Here is a 27,623-nt window from a genome sequence, read left to right on the forward strand (position 1 = left end):
TTCAGAACACGTGTGTGCTTTTTGAAAGCCTGGATGCTGAGGTTGTATATTAATAGAAAGGAGTTGGAATATTCAACAGGTACAACTAAGCATTTTCTGTTGGAGGAGTGAAAACAGCTCTTTGTTTAGTGACAGCAAGGGGGTGATGCCATTAGCACAGGCAACAATGTGATGGATAGAAACAGTATTCATTTTTAAAAGGATGATACCCCATCAACCTTTGAACTGTACCATTGCAGTCAGAGTCAGCCAGCAAGGAATGAACCGACTGCTCCTTTCTGCATGTCGGCATCATAGAAACCCAAAGATGCAAGGGTGGCTACACACAAGTCAGTTGGTAGAACCAGAAAGTCTAGACATGATGGCAAGCAAAAGGGAAAGTTCTTGATGCAAAAAGGAGTTAATCTTTGGGGCAGCAGAGCGGAACAAAGATACTAGACCCAAATCTAGAGAGCACAAAAGCATAACTTGCTGTAGAAAATGCTCCAGAAAGAAATGCTCTTCTGCCTCTTGGGGCACTGTAGCAATGTTCACTAAGGAAGAACAGAGTTGTTTGGTTTAGGGTACCTAGGAGATTTGGATTTAGCTCTTAGCAATTTCTCTCCGGGGTTTATTACACAAAATCTCACATGTCCTAAAGTGATTCCTTTCTGCTTCTTGTCACGTACAGGCAGAACTGAGGACAACAGCATCCCAGCTAGATATTCTTAAGTGACATCAAAGCACAATTCATAAATATGGAAAAAAGTGTAAATAAATGACTTCTGTGCAAAGTATTTCTAAACATAGTCTAAATAAGGGCAGCATAATTATATCACAGGATGCAAAGGGCTGTCATAACATCAGGACCCAATTTTCTGCAAGAAAATTTTCTCTTGGGAGAATCTATTCCAGTCAGACAGAAGAGACAGGGAACACTTACTTGTTTAAAAAGAGGTTTGCACCAATACACTATTTGTGTAAACTTTAATCTCCTTACAGTAGAAACATACACAGTCCAAGCCAAAAGTAGTGTAACAACTTTACAGCAAAGCTTACCAGTAAAATGCAAAAGTAGTTTGTATCAAATTCTTAAAAAACTGTGCACTTTCTCAAACTTAACTTTGTTCAGCACATTGTTTTGATTTACATATAATAAGGCATTAATTCTATAAGAATCATTTACTATATCCCAAAATCGCATGACCTAGGTGTAACACTCTATAGCCTGATACCATTTTTGTTCCTTTTGATATTTACAGATTTATTCTACCTGCATTGACATGGAGCATAGAAGCACTAAGAACAAATACAAGCTTTACCAATAACAGGTTCACATTGAAAAAGTTACACAGAAAAAAAATTAGCTCGATTATGCATTGCAATAGCGTGGGTCTGCTGCAGGCACAACTGTAGTTTTAGAATAATTTTCCCTTTCTTGTGCTTCCTCACTTCCAGTAGTGTTTTGGTCTTTCAAAATGCAGAACTGAATTTGCTCTGAACCTGCAGGAACTGGAAGTGGGCCCCATTTCTACCAGCTACCCAAAATTTGGTTGTCTCCTCCTCCCCAGAAGACAGTTCTTAAGTTTCTTTGAAATTTAAATCTTCTATAAAAGGCATCGCTTAAGTCTTCCTAGCTACTATGTACAGAAATGGCTCAGGCAATTAAGTAAGTCCACCTTGTCATTAGTCAACAGGAAGTATAATTACTGTAGCTGTAAAGGAGGTATCTAGTGTTCCAGAATAAGTGAGTTTAATTATGGTGAGAGCTTCCTCAATTCTATTTACATGACAACTTCAGGCTCAATGTTAAATAGCAAGTCATCGTTTCCTCTTCGAACTTCAAGTAGTAGAGGTGATTCATTCATCACAGCCTCCTGCAGGTCACTGGAAGTCATCAAAGGACGCCCATTGACTTTCACAATAATATCTCCGTCTTGGATCCCTCCTCTGCAAAGACAAGAAGAAAGAGACAGTAAATATGCAACCTATGCAGAGAAAAAGTGCAAAGGCTATTCACCACCTCTTCTGCTGATGTGATAAATTGCTCCTTGTTTTTGTTTCCACTGAAGGGAAATTCTACCCTTTTGACTGAGGATTTCCTTCTAAAACAGCAAAAAAAAAAAAATGAGTCTAACTTTCTCTTTGACTTCTACAAAACTACAGCAAAGGAGAAACAGAAAATACATTTATCCACGATTGACTCACTTCACTCCATCCATTTACAAGATGGTGCTTTTATGTCTTCAGTATGTATTTCAACCATTGGAAATTAAACTCCTTTCAAAAGTTCAAGACAAGTAGAATGCACCAGCTGAACTACTGGCAAATTATTTCTCTCTTGCTGTTAAAATGCAATCCAGAATAGCTGTTTTTGTTACTTTTTCATCTTTTAATAATTCCTAAAATAATTTTTAGATACATTTTATTTATTTTGCAACTATTCTGTCAAATAGTCTCTTCCTCTAAGATTGTCTCAGATAACAGTTCTGACAGGTTTTTATGTGAATCCTATCATGTCTCCTGTTTAAACTTAATCCAAGTTTCTGTTTATTAATATTCAGTATACTTCACAAAAAATAAAATTTCTCCATTGTATTTGGGGTGCCTCAAGTTGCACCAGAGGAGGTTTAGATTGGATATTAGGAAATATTTCTTCACAGAAAGGGTTTTCAAGCACTGGAGGAGACTGAGCAGGGAAGTATTTGAGTCACCATTCCTGGAGGAATTTAAAAGATGTGTAGATGTGGCATTAGAGACACAGGTGGTGGCCTTGGCAGTGCTGGGTTAACAGCTGGACTTGATAATCCTAAGGGTCATTTCTAATCTAAACAATTCCATGATCTAAATAGTTCTGATATTGAAATATTTCACTTTTGTAGATGTGAGTAGAATCTTAGAACAAATATTTTAAACCTAAAGGCACAATTTTTAATTGTTTAAATACAGATCAAGACTGGTATGAGAAACTGCTTAAACATAAATAGAATATTACCTGTTAGTATCTATTTGGAGATCAAAAAATGATAAAGATGATAAAGAAATGATGATAAAGAAAATAATGTGCTCTACATACCTATGAGAAGGTGAGTTTGGAACAACTTCGTGTACGTAAATTCCACTTCTGACATCCAGGAAAATCAGCATTATTGTGCTTGAGTTCTTCCACCAAACTAAAAGAAGAAAACCTTATTGATTACACCACACAAGCAGAAGCATTGAGAAATTTTTATTTATTTATTCTATGTCCTGAGTGATGTACAGGGACAAAAGATATTTCTGCCCAAAGAATTAAGGCTGGTGATGGGGCAGAAATTTGCTAACTATTTTGCTTCTTTTATTTTGCAAGTTGTTCTTAATTTGTCTTTATCTAGAACAATAGAACTTTTGATAACTTCAGCCAGCAGATAGATCAGAACTATGAAAAGTTTTCAAGGCAACTTCAGTTTCCTCAAGTTTTCTTCAGGAATTGTTTGTGTATCCCTTTCTAATGAAAGAAGACAGGAACCAGCTGCAAAATAAAGGCTCTACAAACATCCCCTCATTTCAAAGATGATGACATAGTTTCAGATCTGTATACAGTGTGGATTAAAACCCATTTCTAGAAACAAAAGGGTTTAGATCAAGGACTGATTAGTCTGCTGCCTGCCATGAAAAACTGGGGTCCTGCATATGGAAAGCAAACTAAAATGGCTGCAAAGACTCCTCTTCACTTGACTGTTCTCAGGAAGCTAACAATTAAACAACTAAAGAAAACACACAGAGGGAAGTAGTCTTTTTCTGAAAAAATTGCCTGCAGACACCTTACACAGCGTCATTAGATGCCAAAAAAGCAGTAAAATCTCACACAGTGTTCACTTCACAATTACGCAAAGGAACATTCTGAGTTTTTCTCCTTCAGTGATGTTAATGCCGTTACACTGATTCATTCCAGCTGAAGATCTGACCCTTCAGGGAGGACTGCAAGAGTGTAACTCGATAAACAAAAATGGCTTCACTACAAACCCAGCTGGAAATTGTCTTGTCTAATTTTGTAGTCTACTGCCACATTGGAAATGTGCCTACTGCTGGGAGAGAACACCAGCATAAGAGCCCTCATTTGTTATCCCAGAATACATCTGGGTAACAACAAGACACAAAGCAACGTTAAGACAACAGACAGTAAAGAACTGGAGGAGGGTGTCCATATTCTGGCTATGTTAACATGGAGCTTTAGGTCAGCATTTTAACTGGAAAGAAAGTAGTTGCTAATGGTTAGGCACCAAATCTTGTACCACATGGCCTCCACTGATAAAACCAAACCCAACCCCCTGTCAGCTGATCTGTCATTGGCACTCACAGTCTTCTGAAAGCAGCAGATTGTTTAAACATCACCTAAAACCTGGTATAACTCCAAACGTCCTTGTCGTGAGCCAAAACCCATGTTCAGGCTCTTCCTAATTTCCCTCAGCTATGAACACAACATCCACCACTATGTACAGAATTTTCAAGTCTCAGAACATAGATTTCACCAATATCATTAAAACATTTGCAGGCTTCCTAGAAACTAATGACCACTTCTGGATTCTCTGGAGATTTGTAATGAAAGCTGAATAAAGCTCTGAGCCACTACTGACCACATCCTGTATGCATGATCGTACATTCTATGATACTTACGCAGGTGTTATTGTCAGCATTCTGATGCCAATGAAACGTTTCTTCCCATCTGAAAGTAACACAGAGGATATTTAAGAAATTTACGCAACCACTGACAAAAATAACTACTCTGATGATCCAAAATATCTGAAAATTAAAACAGGATGTATCAGCTTTAACAAAGCTAAACAAAATCATAAGCATCTACACTGAGGTTACTTTTAAACTCTGGTTAGTCTTGGTGTACAGAATGACAATCTCTCTCCCTGGAAGTGAGGGTAAGAGAAAAGCTCTATACACTGTAAGAGTTTTTCATTCAAGAGATTCAGGAAATTTCTGTGATCTAGTATCACACGTTTTCAGTAAACAGAAAATTTCATAACCTACCACCATTTAATCTGAAACTTGTCAAGACAATTAGTTATATGCTGTTCTCATTAAAATGTAGAAATGAGATTTAAAAAAATTTAAATTTCCACCTTTCTCAGAAAGGACAACCAAAAGACTCACACTGATTGTAAAGCAAATGGCTTGTTATTCTTACCCCAAAGAATGAAAAGCAAGTTTAAAAAAACCAACATGTAGATCTTAGCCAAAATGATCACAAAAATGCTTGAAGGACTGGAGCCCCTCTGCTATGAGGAATAGATGAAAGAGTTGGCACTGATCAGCCTGAAGAAGAGAAGGTTCCAGAGATACCTTATCGAGGCCTTCTAGTACTTACATGAGATAGGGACAAACTTTTTAGCAGGGTCCATTGTGATAGGACAAGGAGGCATGATTTTAATATAAAAGTGGGGAGATAGAGACTAGATATAAGGAAGAAATTTTTTGTTATGAGAGTGGTAAAGCCCTGGAACATGTTGCCGAGAGAAGTGGTAGATGTCCCACTCTGGAAACATTCAGGGTCAGGGTGTATGGGGCTCTGAGCAACCTGATCTAGTGAAAGGTGTTACTGATCAATACAGAGGGGTTGGACTAGATGACCTTTAAAAGTCCCTGCCAACACAAACTATTTTATAATTAGCTGGGTTAAATGGTGAAAATTCACTCCTTTAGGGAGAACACCATATTTTTGTAGTTGGCTTTTAGTAGTCATGATATTGCACAGCTGTCCTGAGAAAAAAAAACAACACATTTTTTTACTTATGACTTCCTGAAACCAGCGCTCCAGTACTTAGTTATATCCGGTATGAAACAATGTTTCCCCTTACTTGTTCCAGCACAAGTACTTCACAAGATCTTTGAGTTTCTCCAGGTTCTCGTATGAGGAAAAAGAAGATGTATGCAGACTCCTCTAACTTATTCTTTCCAAGAAAAATACTTCCAAGCAAAGGAACTAGTTCTGAATCTTATGTATGTCCAATATTGCCATCAAGGTCACTGAAAATGCTGACTACTAAACATTGGATTTACTACACTCTACACAATCTTTCATCTGTAACTGTCATCCCTGCTTTGCCCTGAAATGTTCTTTCTCCCTTCTATTTTGAAGTGAAACTGTTAAGAGCAAAATCAGTTATTGTGAGATGTGTCATGAAGTCCAGTGACTCAAAATCAAAGTCTCAAGTGGGCCATGAACTAGCTCATACTACTTCTCTAGTCTGCATGAAATAAATGTAAGTTTTCACTTTTTAAAAATATCCAAACGTGGTAATTCTCTCACCTGAAGATAATCCCCTGGTCCCTGCTATGTGGATAGTTAAATGATGACTTTGCCTCCACAAGGCACATCAGTGACAGACTCTAATGACAGTTCTCTGCATTAAACAGTCTGCTGTTGGTCATTGCCTCTGTTATACAGAAACATGCAGAAGCACAAAGGGTACTCTGGGGGCTGAGATAGGAATGTTTGCATGAAAGAAAAATGAAAAATGAAAGAAGGGACAGAAGAAATTAATTTGGAAGCAACAAACCAGCAAGGATGAAAAACCACAGAGAGTCTGCTGAATTAAAGGAAATCATTTCCCCAGTGCCTAATGATACATGTAAACATAAGGCTTTAGGAAAACAAATAAATCTGGTAGCTACAGACTTATTCAAAACTAAAAGTCTCATCCTACCTTCATCTTTGGGGTATTATTTCACCCCTGTTCATGCATTAAAATTCAAAAAGGCCTTCTGCCCTCTCTCTGCAGTAAGTTTACCACACTGCAAGAAGCAGTTCATACTGTAAGACTAGCAGGCTATTGCATAAAGTAAAATTAACATCTATAAGCTATGGGTTACTTTAGCATCAGAGTCTACATTCCTCTTCTTCGCAGCCTCCAGCCATTTTGTATGTCAGAATACAGGTAAAAAAAGCCCCAAAACTCAGGCCTTTTATTTTGCAAGCAAAATCCCTTCCATTCAATTAAACCCAAGTCAACCATTTTGCACAAAACCCAAAGTTTTCATCAACAATGATTAGAGGAATATAATTGTCCAGATTATCAGACGTATCAGCAGAGATTAACTGGAACTACCACTGTCATGTTACACCTGCTCTATGAATAAAAAGTCTCAAAACCTGTCATTATGGCAATTTGTGCAATCGTGAGGCAAAATGAAAAATAATTGGGAGAACTGGAATAAAGTGAGGTTTTAGAACTGATGTACTAAGAAATACATCACAGGTGTGCAGTCCCAGCAGTACTTAAAAGAAGGTTTGTATGTTGGAACAATCAGGTTGAGCAAATGTGAAACCATTGTGGCTTAAAGTTGGAGCACAGCACAGCAGAGAGAGATACTCAAATCTCATTTAATTTTTTGTAAACACCAGGCCAGATAACATGCCAGTTCAAAGGTAAAAAGTCAAGCAAACCAGCCTCAACCACTAGTTTAAACTTAAATCTGTTTTGTGTTAATAGAAAGTCACAAGCAGCTGACCCCAAGTATCTAGAACAAGTTCACTATTTACAGAGATTTGTTCCACAATGTGGAAAGCATTTGTTTTACTGTTATACTTTATTTATTGATCTTGTAACAGTAGAGATACAAACCCTACAGATAAACACCAGCTGAACACAAAAGTGTTTATGGCTTATAAACCATGGCAAAAAGAACTGATAAATCAAAAATAAGGGGTCAGATACTCAAACTCTTATGGGCATGAGTAACTGCACAGGAGTATCCCCCCTGCAATTGATTTCAGTGGTGCCAGGATTTCATCATGATTTCCAAGTGAAGAAATGGATCCTGCACTTTTTATTCAAGTGGCAGATGAAACTCCTGCTTCTCTGCTAATTACTTTTGCACTTGAAGCTCATCTTCCAGATTGCATGAGCAGTCCTGAAAGCATATAAGATATTCCACTGCCAAACAGAACCTGAAAATAGCTCAAGTCTATAATGCTGAACTGTGTGCAGGGTGCCTTTTATATAAACTGAATAGCTGAACTTAATCAGTGGCCTGAATTTATAGTCAGCAAGCCTCCTAAGCAGCCCGTGTGACTATTGGTAATAATCATCAGAAACAATCATCCAAATACATAGATAAGCATACAGTTTGATCACGACTAATACAGTCCTGAGGATGTAAATGAGGATTTATAGAAACGATTTGTTGAGTGTGGCCAATGCAGAACTCCCTTATTTTTCCTTGCCCATCTAAAACAAGGTTTATTCTTTTCCTGCAAACATTATAAAAGAAATCAGGTTGACCTCTCAGGCTGGATTTTCCCTTTAATATTTTGTCAAGTTGCTAACTTATTCTCTTCCATTCTAAAGGACACAAGTTTAAACACTTTCTAGTTTTACTGTTCTGCTCAAGTCTAAACTAGGAATAGATGACAGAGCCAAGACTGAAAGAAAGAAATTTTTAATGAGATACTAACAAAAGACACTGGAGTAAAAGAATCAGTCAATGCTTAAGGATAAATGACTTCCAGAGGTAGAGAGTACACAGTTGGTTATAACTGAGATATAGATGGACACACTTCATGCACTAGTTTAGAAATTCCTAACTATAAAAGGAGGATAAACTCAAAATCTAGTACAGGCTTTCAGATCATTCAACAGACAAAATCTCCATGTAGTGGGATAAGCCTTTGGTAGAAAATACATTAAGTATTGTTATGTACTAGGGATGCATTAGGTAATATCAAATCTTTAGATAACAATAGTCAGGGTAAATACTTCATTCAAATGTCATCCTCCCCTTTTCCCCCTCTCTGCTCCTGTACTTTACTATATCGGATATTTACAGAAATGTACAATGGATGGGACTTTAAAGAATTTATTTATATCTTATACAAAACTGGTAGTTATCTGAACTACTGAGATTTAAAAGACCAAGGTCAAGCGTATTAAACAGTACTCTGAGTATTCGCTATATTCCAGAGTAAATCTGGAAAGAGGGGTATCCTAAGGGAATTTTATCATTCAGGTAATATGATATTAGAGTAATATGGTAATATCCTTGAGCTTCTTCCTATGACTTAATTGTACCATAACAGAGGATCCCAGTAAAACTACTGCGATATAACTGGAGCAAAAGAAAACATAAAAAAAAATCCCAAAAATTCTTCTTCATAAATTCATTATGCCAAGAAATAACAACTATACAATAGACCTGAAAATTATTAGTAAAGGCCTAAAAAATGCAAACTAGGACTCAAATATATGGTGAAAACACCTCCTAGAAACTTTCTCTACGCATCAAGAGATGCACTGATTTTAAATGACTTTTAAACAACTGTTCTGCCTGTAGCCTAAAGGTACAAGAGGTAATTCAGAGGAGTAAAATAAATAAATAAATAAATAAATAAATAAATAAATAAACCCACATTAAAATTGCCTGTGTTCAGGGTATTTCAAGCAGTGACAGTCACACTGACACTAAGAGAAAGTGTGAATCCTTTTGATTAGATGATAATGTGACTGATTAAAACAAAAAATCCATATGTTACAATCACAATATCAACTTCAATCTTCCACAATGTTTTTTTCTTAGGGTTCCACAGGTAAGGTTTTCTCTGGGACCTCAGCTTGGCTCAGCAGGCATATCGTTTTCCAAAGACAAAGGTGCCTGAAGGAGTAAGGCAGTTAGTTCAGTGGTGACATCTCTAACCTTCACTGACTTTCCAGCCCATTACCAGATGGTGGGCTTTCTGTGTTTGTGCCTTTAGGGCCATTCCTGCAGGGTGAGCCACTGCTCCTCCCTGGTCTGGGATGAGCAGTCTGGTTCTGAAGGGTAACATCACTAATGGTAAAGACTTGTTAGTTTCAGAAGCCAGCAATCAGTTAATAACCTGGGTGAATAAATATGCCTTTTGACTTGTTGGCCAAAAAAAAAATTATGTCAGCTAATTTGAAATGTACTTTTCAGCACACAACTAAAAACTTTTTTTCCCTCTATTCCTCCCGTAACCTCCCCAAATCAACAGTGAAAACAATATAGTTTGTGGTATTCAGTAAAACACAGATGAGAGGACTCATCAGAATTGTGATGGTCTCATATATACAAGGAAGTGCACAACTTTAAAACCTCTAACTAAGGAAAGTTTCTGAAATAACAATATCTGAGAGAACAGAGGAGAATGGTGTAGGGAAACAATCCTGGCATCAGGAACTGGATGAACTCAGAAGAAGACAAGATTAATAACAAAAAGATTCAAGAGAAGAAGCAGCAGCCAACTCTCATGATAAAAGATGAGTAGTAGGGTGTGGAGAGATAAATTGGCAAGCAAAAGAGCAAGCAAGATTTGGCCTGGATGCAGCATTACTAGATCAGCTTCAGCTGTGCAGCATTTAGTATGACACCCAGAACAGGGTGACAGATACAATGCAGGCACATGGAAAAAGTCCTGAGTACTGCAGTTGTCAGTTGCCAGTATATTTTAGATTTATATGCTCTTTGGTGCAGAGGCCTTTCTTTTTAGGCCTTTCTTTTTTTTCTGCTTCTCTCCCATCTTCCCATGTATTTCTTCAAAAATTAGTACACAGCCTTTCTTGCTTCAGGGTCTGAGAGTTTATCACAATACCCAATTATATGGCACTGACACAGATGACCATGATAAAATAAAGATCAGGTTCTACTGACAATCTGTGGACAGGTGTTTGTAAAGGTTTTCACCTTATTCTCCACAGTACACCTTAACCTCCTTTTTCTTTGGTCAATAAATGAAAGAGGAGGATAAGACTCCTTCAACAAGTCATCATCTGTTCTCAAGATCATCTGAGACAGTGATGACTCTCTCATCTATGTCCCCACTATCCTCAGAGGCCCTATTTCCCAGATTTATACAGATACTGTCTGTTCCTTGGGTGTTTGAGTAATAAAATGACTCTCCCACCTCTGTGAACTTGTTTTCTATTTCCAAGTCTGTGGTGCTTTATACTGTAAAATGATGCTGGTCCTTTCAGTAATAGGATCCCAGACCCTTGTCTTTTGGCAGTTCACCAGGATCAGGATGATAATTGGAAGATGTCATTGTTTCTTGCAGACTTTACCTTTACTTTGCTTGTCTTGTGACTCTGTGAGAAACTGAGTGATACGGTCTGAAGGAATAGCAAAAGAAATTCCAGCTGTGACCTTCAAAGTGTTAATCCCAATCACTTCACCATCCTGTTGAAAGACAACACCCAATTAATTTGCTCTTAAGTGACAGGGTTCAGCTCACTGCCTAGCATTTCACGTTAAAAGCTTGCATAAGAAATTGTGGAGTGTTGTAATCACTCAAGAAATAAACATTACTTGTAAGGGAGGATCTGGGCTCTGATTCATAATCCATTTTGCATTTAAGTGGGATGGCCAGAGAGATTACAGTACAGTTTGTTCATCCAAGGATCACTCAGCAAGAGTGCCCTCTACTACCACTACAGTCACAGTTCACTGACCTGCAAAACCAGTGTTGGTTTAAAGGCATCTATTTTAAAACAGTTGTGCAGGTTAGGTCTCATCTTTGTTGTGCATTCCAGATTTCACAGTGTGAATGAGTATAACTGCTCGTACCACATCACATATTCTTCACTGGTGAGTAAAATTTCCTGTTCTATGGGGAAATATTTTCCTGTGTTGTATGAACTGAGACCTAATTTGCACTGGCTTCATTAGTTTGAACAAATGGAAGCTGGTATTTTACAAATAAAAACAAGTCACGTGGACTTACCAGGTTAACTAGAGGTCCTCCGGAGTTTCCATACTGTAAAAATGACAAAAGGGAACAATAAATTAGTGCTTCACTATAGGAAATGAAATTCTAATTTCCAACAGTATTTTGTTTGTAAGTAAATTAAAAAGAGGAGGTAATTTCTTAGGCAGCACTGACGGACGCAATATTGATCACAGAAGATTATAGAAGGTAGGTTTTACTCCATCCATTCCTCAGCTCTTATCATTAGAATTATTTTCATTTCATAAAGAGACCATGAGTTAGGACCTACAACTTACCACTCCAAGTAGTTAGACCTTAAGTTTAAGAAGAACTATTAAATAGTTAAAACTAGTATTTTGATTCTTCTGAAGACTGCCAGAACAAGGTTTTGAAATAATTGTTATTTAAAGTTATATTTCAGTGAGGTGCTCATACAGTTTTATTCATCACTTTGTTTTGTAACCCTGTCAGTCTCCCACTCTCCACTGGAGAAGAATGCAGTTTTTTTCATACTTAATCACAGCACATTACCATGAGGCAGCTAGTACATAAGGATTGATTTAGTAACCACAGACATGTAACCCTCTCTAGGGAGGGCATGAAGCAGCTCTGAGCAGCCCAAAATTGCCTAATACCTAATGGCTTTCAAAGGAAACATGCAGCAGGACCACAGGAAATGAGAGTTGGGGAAGTTGCTTGTCCATCTTCATGTTAGCTCAACAAATTTGTTTTTGAGGGAGGCCAGAGTTTTCAAGTAGGTCTGCTGAACAGCCAAGAGCAGCAACTCACCAGTCAAAAGAAACAAAAGCTAAGTGATGTATGACAGCAATGTGAGACACAAACTGTTTATGCTTAGATAGCACTGGGCAAATCTTATAGATTCCCAGGAGAATAAAACAGACATTGAAGTTTACAAAGTAGCTTCAAATTTCAAATTTAAACAGATTGGTTCCTTATATAGTATATCTCCACTGATCAGAGGCTGCACACTTGATTTTTACGTTTGAGTGACACAAAGGAACCAAGATAATAACTTTTCAGCTTTCCTCAGCACATCATCTTTTATTCACTTGTCTTCTGCTTGAAGGATGTGATAATAAAAGAACAGCACATGCAATGTAGCTCCATCTAGGAACATATGGCCTTGTTTTCTCCTGCCCCATGTTCCTGCTGTCCCAGCATTTCTCAGAAGGCAGCTGCATGCACATTCCTGCAGGAAAGTCTTGGCCGAGCCACAGGAATGCTCTGAATAGACCAGCTCTCAAACTCCTCCCATTCTCAGGAGAAAACTGGTGTATTAGCTAAGCACAAAGCATCCTTATGCCAGGGACCATCTTCATATTTTGTGGTCTCAGATGGCAAAGCAATTCAAGCATATTGCCATTTTCCTCACCTCCTCTGCCATCACACTCTTCCTATGGTCTAGCATTATCTGACACTTTGCTATCCTTGACTAAACCTGCCCATTAGTTTTGGAGGGCAGTGAATGCCTAAGTACACACATCAGCAAGGAGTCTGAGCTTGAAAAATGTGTATAGGCGAGAAGTCAGGAATCCCATGTTCTAATTCTGTCTCTGCCACCAATCTACTGGGGGCTCCCAAGTAACCCATCTCCTTATGGAACTGAAGAGAGTAATTCTAATTAAATGTCTGAAGAGGTTCAGCTCCCAGATCATACAAAGCTTTTTGGAAAAGTTCACTTGTATGTCATATCTTAGCACAAAAAAATAATTACACTCTTTTATCCCTCTATATGATTTCTCTCAAGTCTGTGACAATAATCATTTGTGAAGCACTTTGTGATGTAAAATGCTGGGTTATGACATGTCAAATTTGACACTGAGTCCAACAAATAAATCCTGAAAATATTTTCCTTTCAATGTATAACAGATTTAAACTATAACATTTCAGGTTGTTTTCTACCCCAGATATGCATGCAGTGCTCTTCTTAGAATCATCACAAGTTAAATACACACCCAAAGACTTCACTTAAGCTCTTTGGATCCCTACAAGTTGCTTTGAAGGATCATTATTTTCATGTGTTTCTATATGACATTCAGTGCTAGGACCCTTAATTTCAAACTGTATCTCAGTCTTTATGTTACATCTGGATTCTTACTTGGAGTATGTGATGTGCAGAGGGAAAACAGGAATAGCAATAAAAAAAACCCAGCCCTTTCATTAAGTTCTTACCTGGTTGTCCTGTCACTAAATTGAAGCAGATAGTATCAATTTGACTACTCCATCTGGTTCTGATGTATGGAGATGAAAGAAACTTTGGCTCTATTCTACAGCTTGCTTGGCCAGAGCAACTCAGCAAGCAGAGAGAGAATTGTATTGATTTACTGCTGGTTGATGCAACCATGTGTTACTGCATGAGATCTACAGAATGAGAAGGATCTGTCCTTTGCAATATCTCCGTAGACAACCTCAAAGAGGGTAGTTTTATTTGTCATACCTTTCACAGCGCATCCTATAGACACTGTATAGTCTTTCCTTAAAAGAAGAGTCTATCACTGATTTTAAAAAAGCTGCTTTTATTTAGTGGATTCATCTCTCAAAGCAGGCACTTCCATACCGAATCGGTGGGGAAGGATTGTGAAGGTGAAACTCATCACACGTCTAGTACTTACATTAATAATAGCATCTGTCTGAATGTAATCCATGTCTGAGTCCCGCAGGCCGAGTTCTTTGCCATCTCGCTGAGCAGTGCTGACAATACCTGTTGTCACAGTGTTCTGTAAGGCAAATGGGCTTCCAATTGCCACTACAAATTCTCCTGGTCTCAGGTCAGCAGAGTGTCCCAGTAACAATACTGGTAGTTTTTTCTTAAACGAACGCAGAAAGAAAGATACGCATTAGTTTTTACCTGAAAACAACCTGACTGGAAAGATTAAAGACTAGCAACAGGTTAGCAACATACACTTTCCACTACATTAATGAAAGAGCCACTCACTATCATATACCCGAAGCATATGCCAGGAGTGTTGCTGCTTTAAATTGTCTTCAGAAACCAACAGTTAGCAGTAGTTGCTTGCAATTTCACCCAAGAAAAAAAGGCAGCAACATTCTGAAACAGATTTCCCCATTTTCCATCAGATTGTTCCCTCCTCCTCCTAAAAACAGCATACAAACCAGCTGTTGACCAGCCTGCCACTCTACACCACGCACCATCCTGCAGTCCATGCATACTGGCACAAAAGTAGAAGGATTAGCCAAAATAGTCTTCAGGTAAAGATAGCAGAATTTTAACACACATGAAATGAGCTGCATCTTTTTTTATTTAGTCTTTAGCAGTTTCTGGCATAGAAGACAAAGTAATTTAAATCTAAGATATGAGCAATTTCCACGCCTGTATTTCAGTACATTGTTTTCCACAGATATGTTTCCAGGCAATCCCTAAACATTTATTCCAGCCAATTGCTCTGCACTAAATGAAACTGAAATAGAGCTGTCAAATGAAGTCATTCATCTGTTTCTGCCACTCACCTTAGGATGAATCTTTATTGTTGCAATGTCAGATTTCTTGTCAATGTCTTTGATGGTTGCTTCATAGGTATCTCCATCCTGTAGCTGCACTTTCAGTTGTTGTCTCCCTGATATTGCATTGGTGCTTGACACCACATGGGCATTGGTCACAATTAAACCAGAATCAGACATAATAAACCCAGATCCACTGGAAAGCGGGACATTTCGACCAAAGAGAGGGTGCCTGGAAAAAAAGCAAGCAATTATGTCATAAGAGAAACACAAGAGAAGATTGCAATAGACTTCATTTACCACCTTTCACCATGAGAAGTAACAAAGCATTTGATGGTGAATTTTATAACCCTTACAAAAATAAATTAAAAAGAAAAATTACAAAAAAGAATCCTCTGCTGACAATTGTGACTTCTTTTAGTCAGTCGAGGATATGGGAGCTGAGGTTTACAGACAACCAGCAGGGTTCTTTTCCTTTGGTTTCCAATTCTGTCCATAGGCTTCCTTACACAGAGGCTAGGTGACCAAAATAAAAAAAAAAAGGAGGAGCTCATTTGATCCCACTAATTGCTGTTTTTATACAAGAAGAAAATAATGACAGGAAACAATAGGTCTGACAAATGGACTGATCCTCTACTGGGAAAAGGGGAAGAAGAAGGAACTTTGTAGCTGGACAGAGGCATAAAGGAAGAAGTGAGGTCTAAGAGGATCATGAAGCCCAAGCATAGATTGGCAGGAAAAAACAAACCAAAAGGAATATGATTTTGGAGGACAAATGGACTAGAAATGTGAAAGAAAGAAATTAAAAAGACTAGCAAAGGGTAGATCTTGGTGGGAAACATGTTCTGCAATGCAGACAGTTAAAAGACTTTATAAACTGTCTAAAGTACTATGATTAATGACCTTAGATCTGATGGCAGAACAGAAGGTGCCTGGGCAGAAAATGAGAAAAGGCCCACAAATTCTTCTTTCTTCCAAGATGTGGCCCATATTAGGATATTGTTGGAAAGTTCTGGGCTATTCAGCAGTAAAGAATTGGAGCCCATCCCAGGAAGACACAGGATTAGTGAGGAACAAACATTTACTTATAGGGAAAGAACAACAAATCTTAACTACACAGTAAAAGGTTTAAACATCTACATCTTAAACATCTACAGCTGTAACATTGTCTCAAAAGACCAGTCACCATGTGAATAAAGCTATGCCTTCAAAAACCTGATTTTCTTGATTTTGCATATTAAAAAAGTCTATAAAAATTCTCTAAGAAATTCTTAGGCCTGTGAAAAGTTAGAGTACTCCAGGCAGAAAGATATTCAGGTAATGGAGTACACGTAATATTTGCAGTAATTTGTTCTGACAGCAGGTTGTTTTTAGCACTCTCATTTAAACCTGCCTCACAGGTTGTTTTGAGCACTCAAATGTTAAACTTGCCACCTCAGCTCCAGCTTCAGTACACTGAATATTGGTATGTTCTAGTCAGCAAATTTAGCACTTTTTTCCCCTATCAGAAGTGATTTCTGTGTTTAAATAGTTACATCTGGTCAACATTCTACCTCTTAATGCTCTCCCTGCCAAAATAACATCACCTCTCATTAAAAGTAGAATGAGCAACAAAGACCTGTGTTTCTCCAGCTTATGTTCTGGACTTTTTTTTATTTAAACTAAGATAATACAACAAGCAACACCTGTCAGTAAAGGCTGAAGAGACCTTCAACAATGAAATAGACTTATTTCAGGGCAGACAGTATGTAAAGTACTGTAAAGACTGTAAACCCACCAAAATAGATCTACTGCACAGGAACAAAACACACAAATGTGTGATTCTCTGGATAAATGAGTCTACTGTAATGTTTCAGAGTATTCTGTAAACTTCACAAATTCAAAAGGAAAATTACTACATTGGAAAAACCTTGTAGACCTTTGTTAAACAATGGAACTAAAACAAAAGGAATGGGAGGTGTTACCTGAGGAAAAGTTCAATGTGAACAACTGCAGGTGCAATCTTTTCCACCACATCTGCTATGAAGTTGAACTTGTATCTCGGGCTGTTGGACTGTAGGTGACCTATACTAGCAGAAAGAATTGGATATGTTAATAAGACAACACCTTTTTACAGCAAGTAGGGGAGATAAACCTGCCTTGAATTGGGCAGTTTCTCCTACTAGAACAGTTTCCAAACAGATATGGGAAAGGAATCAAAGTCATGAAGATTGTTCAAAACTTATGCAGCATTTTGCTTGATCCTGAGAAAATTAAACATCAGCATAACTTAGCTATAAATTCTTAACTTAGTTATAAGTTCTTTGACTTTACTTGAAGTCTACAAGCCCTGCCTCAAGCATTTTTATCAGGACAACTACTAACTATTATCCAAAATACATAGGATCATAGGACAGGTAAGGTTGGAAAGGACCTCAAGAGGTCTCTAGTTCTACCTCTTGCTCAAAGCTGTGTCAGCTACAAAAGCAAAGCAGGCTGCTCAAGGGTTCTGTCCAGCTGGGATTTGCAAAATTTTGCCAAGGATGGCATCTCCAGAAAGTCTAGGAAACTTGTCCCACTGCTTCAGTGTCTACCATGACATAAAAGTTTTTCTTATAGCTAGTCTGAATCTCTCTTGTTGAGATTCATGTTTCAACTCATGCCCATTGTTTCTCATGCTATTACTATGCAGCACTGTAAAGAGCCTGGCTTTTTCTTCCTAGTAACCTCACGAGTACAGGGAGGCTGCTGTTATGTCATCCTGGAGCTCTCTCTTCTCCAGGCTGAACAAGCCCAGTACATTCAGCTTTTTCTCACAGGAGATACGTCCTGTCCACCCAACCATCCTCATGACCTTCTCCTGAACTCCATTTTGTCAATGCCTTTCTTATAGTGAGAGATCCAAAACTGGATGCAGTATTCTAGATGTGGCCTAACAAGTGCTGAATAATACAACTGCAGCATTTGGGAGACACATTTAAAACCCATGTTCTAATTTTTTGAAGTAGACACTTTAGAAACCTGCTGTAAATTATAACCTTTGCCCCTAAAAAGTTTTGCAAACTCACTTTTAAGCTGTCCCATGCAGCTAGGCCTAGCAATAGATTACTAAAAGTTCTGACAAAAGCCAGCATGATACTACATTAAGCAGCACTACACAAAGCATTTATGAATAGTGAATATAATTGTGTGGAATGAAGTTCTTACAGAGGGGAAAAAGGCCTACAGTATCCTGGCTTCTAATATCATAACATCCTGGATTCTAACATAACAACAACCCAAAGTAAGAATACTGCTTGTGCTAGAATGTCCTACTTTCCGCAATCCCTAATACACAAGGACATATCACCACATATGTTAAACATATGATAGAGGACATATCACCACACTCAAGTAGCAGTTATTCATGTTTACAGCCTGATGCTTTAAAATTAACTATGGAGTCTAGGGAAGGGTGTAAACAAAGTTGTAATCAGGTACAGTAATAGCATTTTTGTCTTTTTAAATCCGGTACAACAGCACATGTTTATCCCAGGAGATACATTTCTTTTTCTGTCATTTGGTCAGGCAAAAGAGGCTCCAAATTCTCATTTCTAAATATTATCGACTTTGGAAGTGATGTTTTGCACTATCATGATTTGCTCTAAGTTCAACTCACACTGAAGGATGAACTTACTCCACAGTAGTTCTTGCACACCAAGTCAATACCTGGTCTTAAAGATTTGAGATTTGCCTATTTCTAGATCCCATAACATAGCAAAGAGTCCAGATACAGATTCTGTCTTAAGAAAGTATATACTTTTCTTTCATCAGCTGCCCCTTTAGCCAAGTCTTTAAAAAGAAAGAAAGAAAGAGAGTTCTCATGCATTTTCACAGTCTCTGTAATTTTAATTCTGTGATCATTCTGAGCAATCCCTATCTACAGGTGCTTTATGACCATTAAACCTTGTAACTCGTAAATTATTTGGGACAAATATAAAGAGTACAGCAAAATGGAGTCTAACCTATTGACAAAAGAGATGTGTCACTGATTTATTCTATTCTTTGAATGAATTCATTACATAGGGGGTGACAGAGAACTGTTATAGTTCCCATAGTCTCTCAGAAAGCTTTCACTAGAAAGTATGTTAGAGGACCTATGAAGTCAGTAGGTGTAAGGCCTTACATTACCACAGAAAGCAAAAGACCTAAAGCAAAGACAGGAACTTATGGAATGGACCCAGCACTGGTACAAAGGAAGAAAGTATTGAAGAAACCAGATCAAGACAATAGGGCATTTCTTCATAGAAGTCTGTGAGTTCTTCTTCCTGTTACTGGATATGGGATTTACTTCTGAAGGGCAAGAAACCATGCTTACATTTAGCAAGCTAGATTTATATGATACGGAATAAACAAAAGGAACAGCTTGGCAGGACTAGATTCAGCCTATTATTTTTATGTACATCCTCATGCATTCTGAAAACTCTCTCTAACCAACTAAATGCTTGTTTTAGTACTCAGTTTAAAAGAGGCACTGCAAACAGGAATCACAGAGGACAGTCAAATGTAAGCACAATATACTGTTATTTATTTTGCTTACTAGGTTACTGAAGATTTATCTTACCTTCAGTTCACAAGCAGCTTGTCTAATTATGCAGTATATCCTTCGAAGTCTACTAACATGACTTTGAACACTTGCATCCACCACAAGTGTTCCCTGAAGGGTATAATATTACCATCACATTTTTCTTAATAGACACGACCATGCATCAGTGAAAGACAGTTTGATAGACCCTCAGCTAATAAACTAGCATAGAATTGGGGGTAAAACAATGATGAATGCAGGCTTTCAGTTGGTGTAAATCAGTATAGCTCTATGTGAGTCAGGGCAACTAAATCCCTTCGCATCTGCTGAGTGCTGAACTGTTCTGCCCATACCAAATTGTTACAGCACTGCACATGGCCAAAAGCAGAGAAAGATGCCTGCCAAAGAACCCAGTTCTGCATCACTCCTGACCAGCCACCAGGTAAACATCACGAGTGGCAGTGGCTTTCCAGGTAGGGTTTGGGGGAGGCAGAGAGAAAATGTCTGAAAGATGCAGTGGATAAATGTAAGCATGGAAAGAGACGAAGAAAATAAAATGCAGCATACAGAGAGGAGACTGTATAACTGAAACAAAGCTTGTCTTCTTTTCATGCCACAGTGAAAACACTTCTCAGTCTGAGCAGAAGTCCAGAAGACCAGAGCAGTGGCTCTGGTCAGAAGACAAGAATACTCAAACTTGACAGTAAATCCAAATCTGCACTATATATTAAAGAGAAACCTGAAAAAAAGGAGGATCAGGAATTAACAGAAACTCAAACTTTGTATGAAGGATGTGGCTAAAGATCTACTGGTCTGATTAGAGATCTTCTAGTGGGCATCAAATACTGGTGAAAACTGACTTACAAAGTGGAGATGCCTTCATGGAAACTGATCCTGCTTGAATCAATTTGTGCAAGTTAAAAGGGGTCAGAACCTTTAAACACTTTATATGATGTGCCAGGAGCTCAAACTATGGACTTGGAAGATGTAACTGCAAACTCACATTTATTCTCACACATCCCTATTTAAGGGAACTGAAGTGTTAGTTACTATTAACAGCCTTTTAATGCATAATTATTAAATTGAGGGTTTTAATAAGAAGTTCTCAACACATTTCAAAAGGGGAGAATTGCAGCCTGAGCAACTGAAGAACACTGTATACACTGTATAAGGTCACCCTGAACACAAGTGTTACAACTGTAGTATTAGAATCAGCAGTAGCGTAATCTATCCTTTAATTTGCATTAGTTGGTAGTCATTAGCTGCCGCTACTGTTTTTACTAAAAGATAAAATTAAATGTATATCTCCCTACACACACATTCCTGCTGCCTTGTGGAGCCCTACACAGCCCTTGGATCTCTGCTGGCCTGATCATGTAACAGCTCTCAGTTCACAGCACCTTTGCAGATTTTAAGCAATTTACCCCCTGAAATTTGCCACATAGTTTTTCAAAGGTCTCTCAACAACATGCATTGTTTTCCATGTTATTACTGAGTGTTCAAAATCATCTCAAACTAACCACAGCTAATTTGTCTTGGCAAGAAGACATAATTTAATCCAATTAACCATCTATTGTATAACCAAGATATCAAAGGTGCTGCAACCAGCTTGTACTTGAAACAAAACCAAATTTATACTGCATGAGTCTTTAGTGGTCTATGGATTTCTTAGTCAAAAGGACTAGATTTCCCTGATCTGCTCCATAGCCAAAAATCAACCAGATTTTCAGCACACTTGAACTTTGATCCTATAATTTCAATTTAACTATCAGATCTTCAAGTCTCCAGCTCCTCTCACAGAACACTCAAAATCTAGATTTTGATATAAGTGCATAAACAGGAGCTAAAGATTTTCAGCCTATTTTGTAAAGAGAGATCTTACATTTCTAGTTCTGTGGGCTCCAACTACACTGGATTTGCATGGCTAAACCTAAGTGCCAGTCAGGTAGGAGTATCCTTACTATCAGTTTAAGACCTTTCCTGGATAGTGACGTTATCCTACAGGCTTTGAGTTCATTCAATAGTGTTTTATTTACTTTCTTGCAGAGACAATAGACCCACTCCAGTCTCATTAACACTGCTGTAAAACCAGGAACAACTCCAAAAAATCTGTAGTTAACCTAGTATGAAGAGAGCTGGAAAAAAATTTCATCAGAAATAATCATCATAATCCCACTGAAGACAATAAACTCAGACCAATTTACATTTGCAAAAGACTGAACATTACTGAATATCTGCCAACTTAGTCTCTGTAGAATTAAATCAAATCACATTCACTGCTTTTTTAAAGACAATACATTGTATTACAATCCACAATTTTATATTCATTAAGAATTTGTGAGCCTGGGAAACTCATTCTTTTAAGGCTATTTCCCCATCTCCCTTTTAAAACCAGCTTCGGAAAAGATCTGTGCATTCAGCAAAATTATTATGTCTAAGGGTGGAGTGCAACCTGGCAGATCTGATCACCAGGGATAAACACTGTCCCTACTGTGCTTTCATGGAAAGAAATGAAAGACAAATAAAAGATTATAATGTCTCTGCTTAAAAAACAGAAACATCTGCTGGAAACATAGGTTCATGGGCAGCTTTTCTGATGAATTCAGCATTAAGATCAAGTTGCATAGCTGTGCACTGACCATAAAGCCTTGGTGAGTCTAATGCCACATTATGGTTCAGGCAACTTGTTTATACAATGGATGTCTACCGTGCACAGATGAAAACAATTTGGTGAACCAACACCAAAGTGGCTTTCTTGTGCAATGCAGCAATCACAAGGGCCAGACAGAGACAGACTGGCACAAGCCTTCCAGCACAGACACCTCAACTGACTTTACATGCTTGTTATTCCTCCTTCCCAAGTGACTCTCATAAAGAGATGCAATGTGAACATCCCTCTCCTGCTAGCTATCCTATACAAAGCACTGAAGTTTTATATTCTGAATTATATACCAAACACTGTACAATATTCATCCTCACCTGCAGGAACTCAAACTAAACTCAGACATAATGAAAATAAGCAGTAGAGGAATGTGACTAGAGTTTGGTTTTCCAGCTAATACCTTGCAAAGCATTTCCCTAAATACAGCTGGAGGCAGCTGCAAGGCTTTGATGACAATAATACCAGTAGGAAACTTCAATATCTCTTACTGGGCCAACTTCTCAGAAATGCAAGTAATTGTATACTCCATTTTTTCTCTGTATCTTCAAGGTTATGTACAGGCACACTCCAAACACCTCATGTACCACTGTGTGCAATGACTCTGCTTAAGCATTAACTGTATTTTAAATATTTCTCTTAGAAAAATGAACTTTTAGGATCATATCTTCCAAAGATTTGACTGACATGGGTGAGGCTCCACATCGCGACCACTTTCTGAGAGTGACTTCAGTTTAACAGTGCAGAGGACAGAAACCAGCAAATTATCAGTGTCAAATCCAGCCTCAAAGGTTTTCTAATCAATCTCTCACTTTTCCTTGTTCCATTGACAAAATAACACTCTCTTAAAAAATAGTAACATTTTTGCTTCCTCATCTTAGGTAAGAAAATACAAATTTTTTGACATTTAAACTGTCTTCACAGAAACTATTAGCAAAATAACATTGCAGGGTATTTTTAACTGTACTAAGGAAGTTGTACTGGGAGATCCAAACCAGCCCCTTGTGCAAAAAAGAGTCTGACATAAATTGATCGTAGATTGCAGGTGACTTTGAGTGAGAAGTTTGACGCTACAATAGACCAGTATGTGGCACTGTTAAACTTGCTCCCCTAAGAAACAGGGCTCTGTAAGAACAGGTCTTGGATTAGAGTTGTCCTCCATAAATATTTAGTGTTAAAGCAGGGAAAAAATCCCCAGTATTTGTAGCATGGAGTTTAACTTCACTCTGGAGTTCTGCAGCCTGTGCCTATCAGTATCCCTGAGAAGTCCCTGGGTCTGTTCATAAGGTGAACTGTGTGAGAAAGAGTTTTCAGGGCACAGGCATATTAAAGAACATCAACTATGGGGCTCCTGTACCTTCATGCAGTACTACCTCCTTTAGTACATTGTATACTGAACTTGCAATTTGGCATGGTGTTCTGCAAGCTAATCCAGGACTTTGACATCGAAAAAAAAACCCCACATTTTAAATGTCAATTTTGGAATTATCCAATTATTCAATCACCGTGGGTACCTCTTTCCTCCTTTCCTTCCTGCATCCTTTACTACTTCTTTTTAATGCATCCTTGTTCACCAGACTTCTATCACAAGGAAACCACAGCTAAGTTTCTCAGCCAATCTTGGTTCATCACAGCCAGAATCCAACTTGGCATCAACATAAGCAACTAGAAAAAGGACAGGAGTAGACACTTCAGAAGCCACTCCTCAGGGTTGGTTCATGTTCTAAAAAGGGTCCAACTCATACTGATGGAGGCTTCCATTATCTAAAATTGTTTTAGTATATTGATGGTTAAGTAAAACTGGCTTTACTTCCTAACTAGCCTATCCCTTCAAACTCTGAGTCATCTGAGGCCAGATTTTTCTCAAGAACAGGGAAAAGAGAGAAACTCGACAGCAATTTTAAACTGTCAACTTTCTTCCAAGCCTCTCATTACAGCCATTGCATGTTATTGTTTGGGGTTTATTTAAAATACCATAATTGAGTTCTATTCCTGACTCAACCTCCAACTCAGTCTGACCTTGGGCAAGACACTCAGTTTCTTTGAGCTTCAGTTTGTGCAGCTGTAGAACTGAATAAAAAAAATTAGAATTTAACAGAGAACCAGATGCTTCATCTAAGCTGAGGTTTTCTGGGACAAAAAATAAAGCCAAAATAAAGTGAACATTAAATAGCTGCTTGAAAAAAACCAACATGCTACCTCTGCCTCACGGCTCCAAATTCCTAAGGCTATTAACAGTAGATTCAGGAGGATTCCTTAAAGAAAGTGTCATATATACCAAATGCCAAGGACTCAGTAAGCTGTCAGATGCAGACTAGCTCACTCATTTTGGTTAAACATTCCAATTATTTCACATGGATCAGTTCCAGCCAAGTTTTAGGAGTACTAAAGCTAGTGGATAGCTATGTGAAAAGGAACAGGCAAACCCCAATTTATAAGTACAAAATACTAGAGAGACTGATCATTGAAGCTGCAGGCTGGCATTTGGAGCAATTCTTGGCTCTGGCAAGATACTCCTAAAGGAACTCTAGGAATACCTCCCTCTTAGAATCTTCTCTCAAGAGCAGGATATATGAAAGGTTCCCTGTTCATAGAAAGGCTGCAACAGTATTCCTATTCCCTCTGACCCCTTCCCAATAATTTTGGCCAGTTTGCCTTGAATAAACAGGATGGTTAGTGGTTCACCAGAATAAGCAAAACACCAATGCATGTTTTAGAACTCCATTATGCATAAGACTTCTCTTTCCAGGAACTCTATGAGAAAGGCAGCAAATTCAAACCCTTAAAATAATGTATCAGTAAGTAAATGGAAAGACACTAGCAACTTTAATACTTCTATAAAGAGACACATTTTAATGCTAGAAAGAAATTACTAACTTAAGTGATTACTAACCTTTCCAAAGTTAACTCATCAAGCCTGAAGTTGCCATAGTATCTCACAATATGCGAGCAAAGGCCTCAGTACTTTACTACAAACAGAAGACCATGTGATATCCTGTCAATATTTTCTACTGTAAAAGATGTTCTGAAGTATTTTTTTCCCCACTCAAGACTCTGCAAGACTACAAAGCCTCTGCGTGAAGAAAACAAACCAGGCAAGACACTATTGTTTAGGTGGTTTATATACTCCTACTCAATGCTTTTCTGCCCTGATTGGCTTTTAGAGGCATTTCCTGCCTAGTGATGTCTGTCGGGTGAACCTGATTAACATCCCCAATACCACCAAGGATGGTCCAGGAGCACAAGTGTTCCTGGGTCCCCGCTCTGTTTGCGCAGGATGTGCTGCTGTGGGTCTGCTGTACAACCTTCATGAGCTTCACCCAACACCTCAAACTGTCACCACCCACATGATGAACAAAGGTGGCACTGGCAGGACGAGAACGAGCTCATACTGCTGCCCTGCCAGCATGCTCTGCCCTCAGAAGGGGAGACAGCTGAGGACGTGGGCGCTGTCCTGCCCTGGCAGCTGAACACCCTCCACCCCTCTCTCTTTTGTGATGTCAAGTGTGTTCACCTCTTCCCACAGGTGCACTGCAGCAGCAACCTGCACATCACCAAGACATCCACTGCCATGCTACCGAGGAGAAACCTCCCCAAACCCAGCCCAAGCCCACACTGAGGACTGAGGAGAAGGACTATATTCAGAAAGGACCTGAGCACCCATTCCACACACCGCAGCTCACTGGTGTCACCGGGAGCTGGGTGTAGTGCCAAGTCCTTGGAGTTTCTTGCAGTCCCTAGAGCCACCCAGTCCTCCCAGGCCACTGAAAAACATCACGATTTTCTCACCCTGGAAGCCAGCTCTCCCCCGCGCCGCCCAGCCACCCACCCCGCCACAGGGCCCACCATGCTCCTACCCGATTCACAGGCTCCCTTCTGGACCTGGGCGACGGCGGGCAGCCCGTGCTGCAGCGCCTTGCGGCTCACCGCCTTCAGGTGGCAGATGTTGTCGTAGGTCCGGCCGTCGCTGCCGCACACCTGGGCGCTGAGCTTGCACTGGCACACGCCCTTGGCGAAGCGCTTGCCCATGGGGTAGCGGCAGTCGAGGCTGTCCCCGCACGGCGGGTCCTCCTTGCGGCCGCAGGAGTCCCCTTCGCCCGCGGCGCAGATGAGGCAGCAGCCGCAGCGGTCGGGGACGTACCCGCTGGGGCAGCTGGGGCTGGGGCACTTGGACACATCGCAGCGGGCCGGGCACTTGGCGCGGGCGGCCGAGAGCTCCGCGGCCTGCGGGCCGGCGCTGAGGGACAGCAGGAGCAGCGGGCTCAGCAGCGACACCCGCATCCTCGGCGGGGACAGCGGCGGCGAGGCACGGGGTGCGAGCCCGCCCGGCCCCGGGGCAGGCGAGGGAAGGGGCGGTCGGGCTTGGTGCACACACGGGCGGGACAGTGTCTTCTGCCCCGGGCAGCGCTTCTGCGGGCGGAGCGGGGAAGGAGCAGCGGGCGGAGGGCAGGAGGCTGGATGGAGCACAGAGCCGGTCCGTGCGAGGCTCCCCGGGACTAGCTCGCAGGGCTGAGGTGCCGGGCCATGACCAGCTGCCGATCAGCGCCGTCCCTGGGCGGCCGCGGGGCGCAGTAAAGGCGACAGCAGGCAGGGCCGAGGGCTTTTATGTGGGACGGGCCCGCGGCCGCCGCCGCCTCCAGCGGCACCAGCCGGAGCGGGAGCTCCGCGGCGGGGAGGGCGGACAGGCTCCACCCCGGGCGGGACGGACACACGGACGGGAGGGCCCGCTCCCCTGGGCTGAGCGCTGTGGGGCAGCACCGCCCGTCTGCCCGTAAATCACCGCCCCGAGCGGGGAGAGCCGCAGGGTGAGAGGGGCTGCGGCCATCCATTAGAACGCCAGCAGTCTTGGGTACCCGACGTGGGCTAAACTAATGCAAATATACACATGTGAGAGAATACACGTGAAGAGAGCGGTTGAGACCTCGGGGAGCACAGGAGCAAGAAAGCCGGCAGCCGCTTTGCCTTCCTTCATGCTTTGTCTTTAATGTCAGCGTTAATAAAGATGTTTGTGGCCACTGCCACCAAAGAGTAATCGAGGTTCAGCCTCTTGTAACACTAAACACTCTGGCACTTGGACATGGGTCCCTCTTTGCAGGTTACAAACAAGTCTCTGAAGCAAAGACACAAGGAGCTGAACATAGTCCTTGTAGCCACTTGTTCCTACATGGCATCATGCCACATTGTACGAGACACTTTCCAACAGCTAAAGAGGATCTACTGGGCACCCCACCGTCATTTACTTCAACAACAGA

The 27,623-nt window shown here is 40.0% G+C and overlaps 1 protein-coding gene across 1 annotated transcript; it reads right to left on the bottom strand.

Annotated features, from left to right (window-relative positions):
• Positions 1-926: 926 nt before the first annotated feature.
• Positions 927-26,887, bottom strand: HTRA3 (HtrA serine peptidase 3). Its single transcript, XM_050338599.1, is given in 10 exon segments — positions 927-1,929; positions 3,056-3,111; positions 3,113-3,152; positions 4,636-4,684; positions 11,046-11,160; positions 11,705-11,737; positions 14,323-14,517; positions 15,179-15,401; positions 17,134-17,233; positions 26,229-26,887. Coding segments are annotated over 10 exon segments (1,401 nt in total). The 5' UTR covers positions 26,653-26,887; the 3' UTR covers positions 927-1,763.
• Positions 26,888-27,623: the final 736 nt, after the last annotated feature.

Source organism: Myiozetetes cayanensis, unplaced genomic scaffold, assembly GCF_022539395.1.
Source record: "Myiozetetes cayanensis isolate MyiCay16 unplaced genomic scaffold, myiCay2020 scf7, whole genome shotgun sequence".
NCBI lineage: Eukaryota > Metazoa > Chordata > Aves > Passeriformes > Tyrannidae > Myiozetetes > Myiozetetes cayanensis.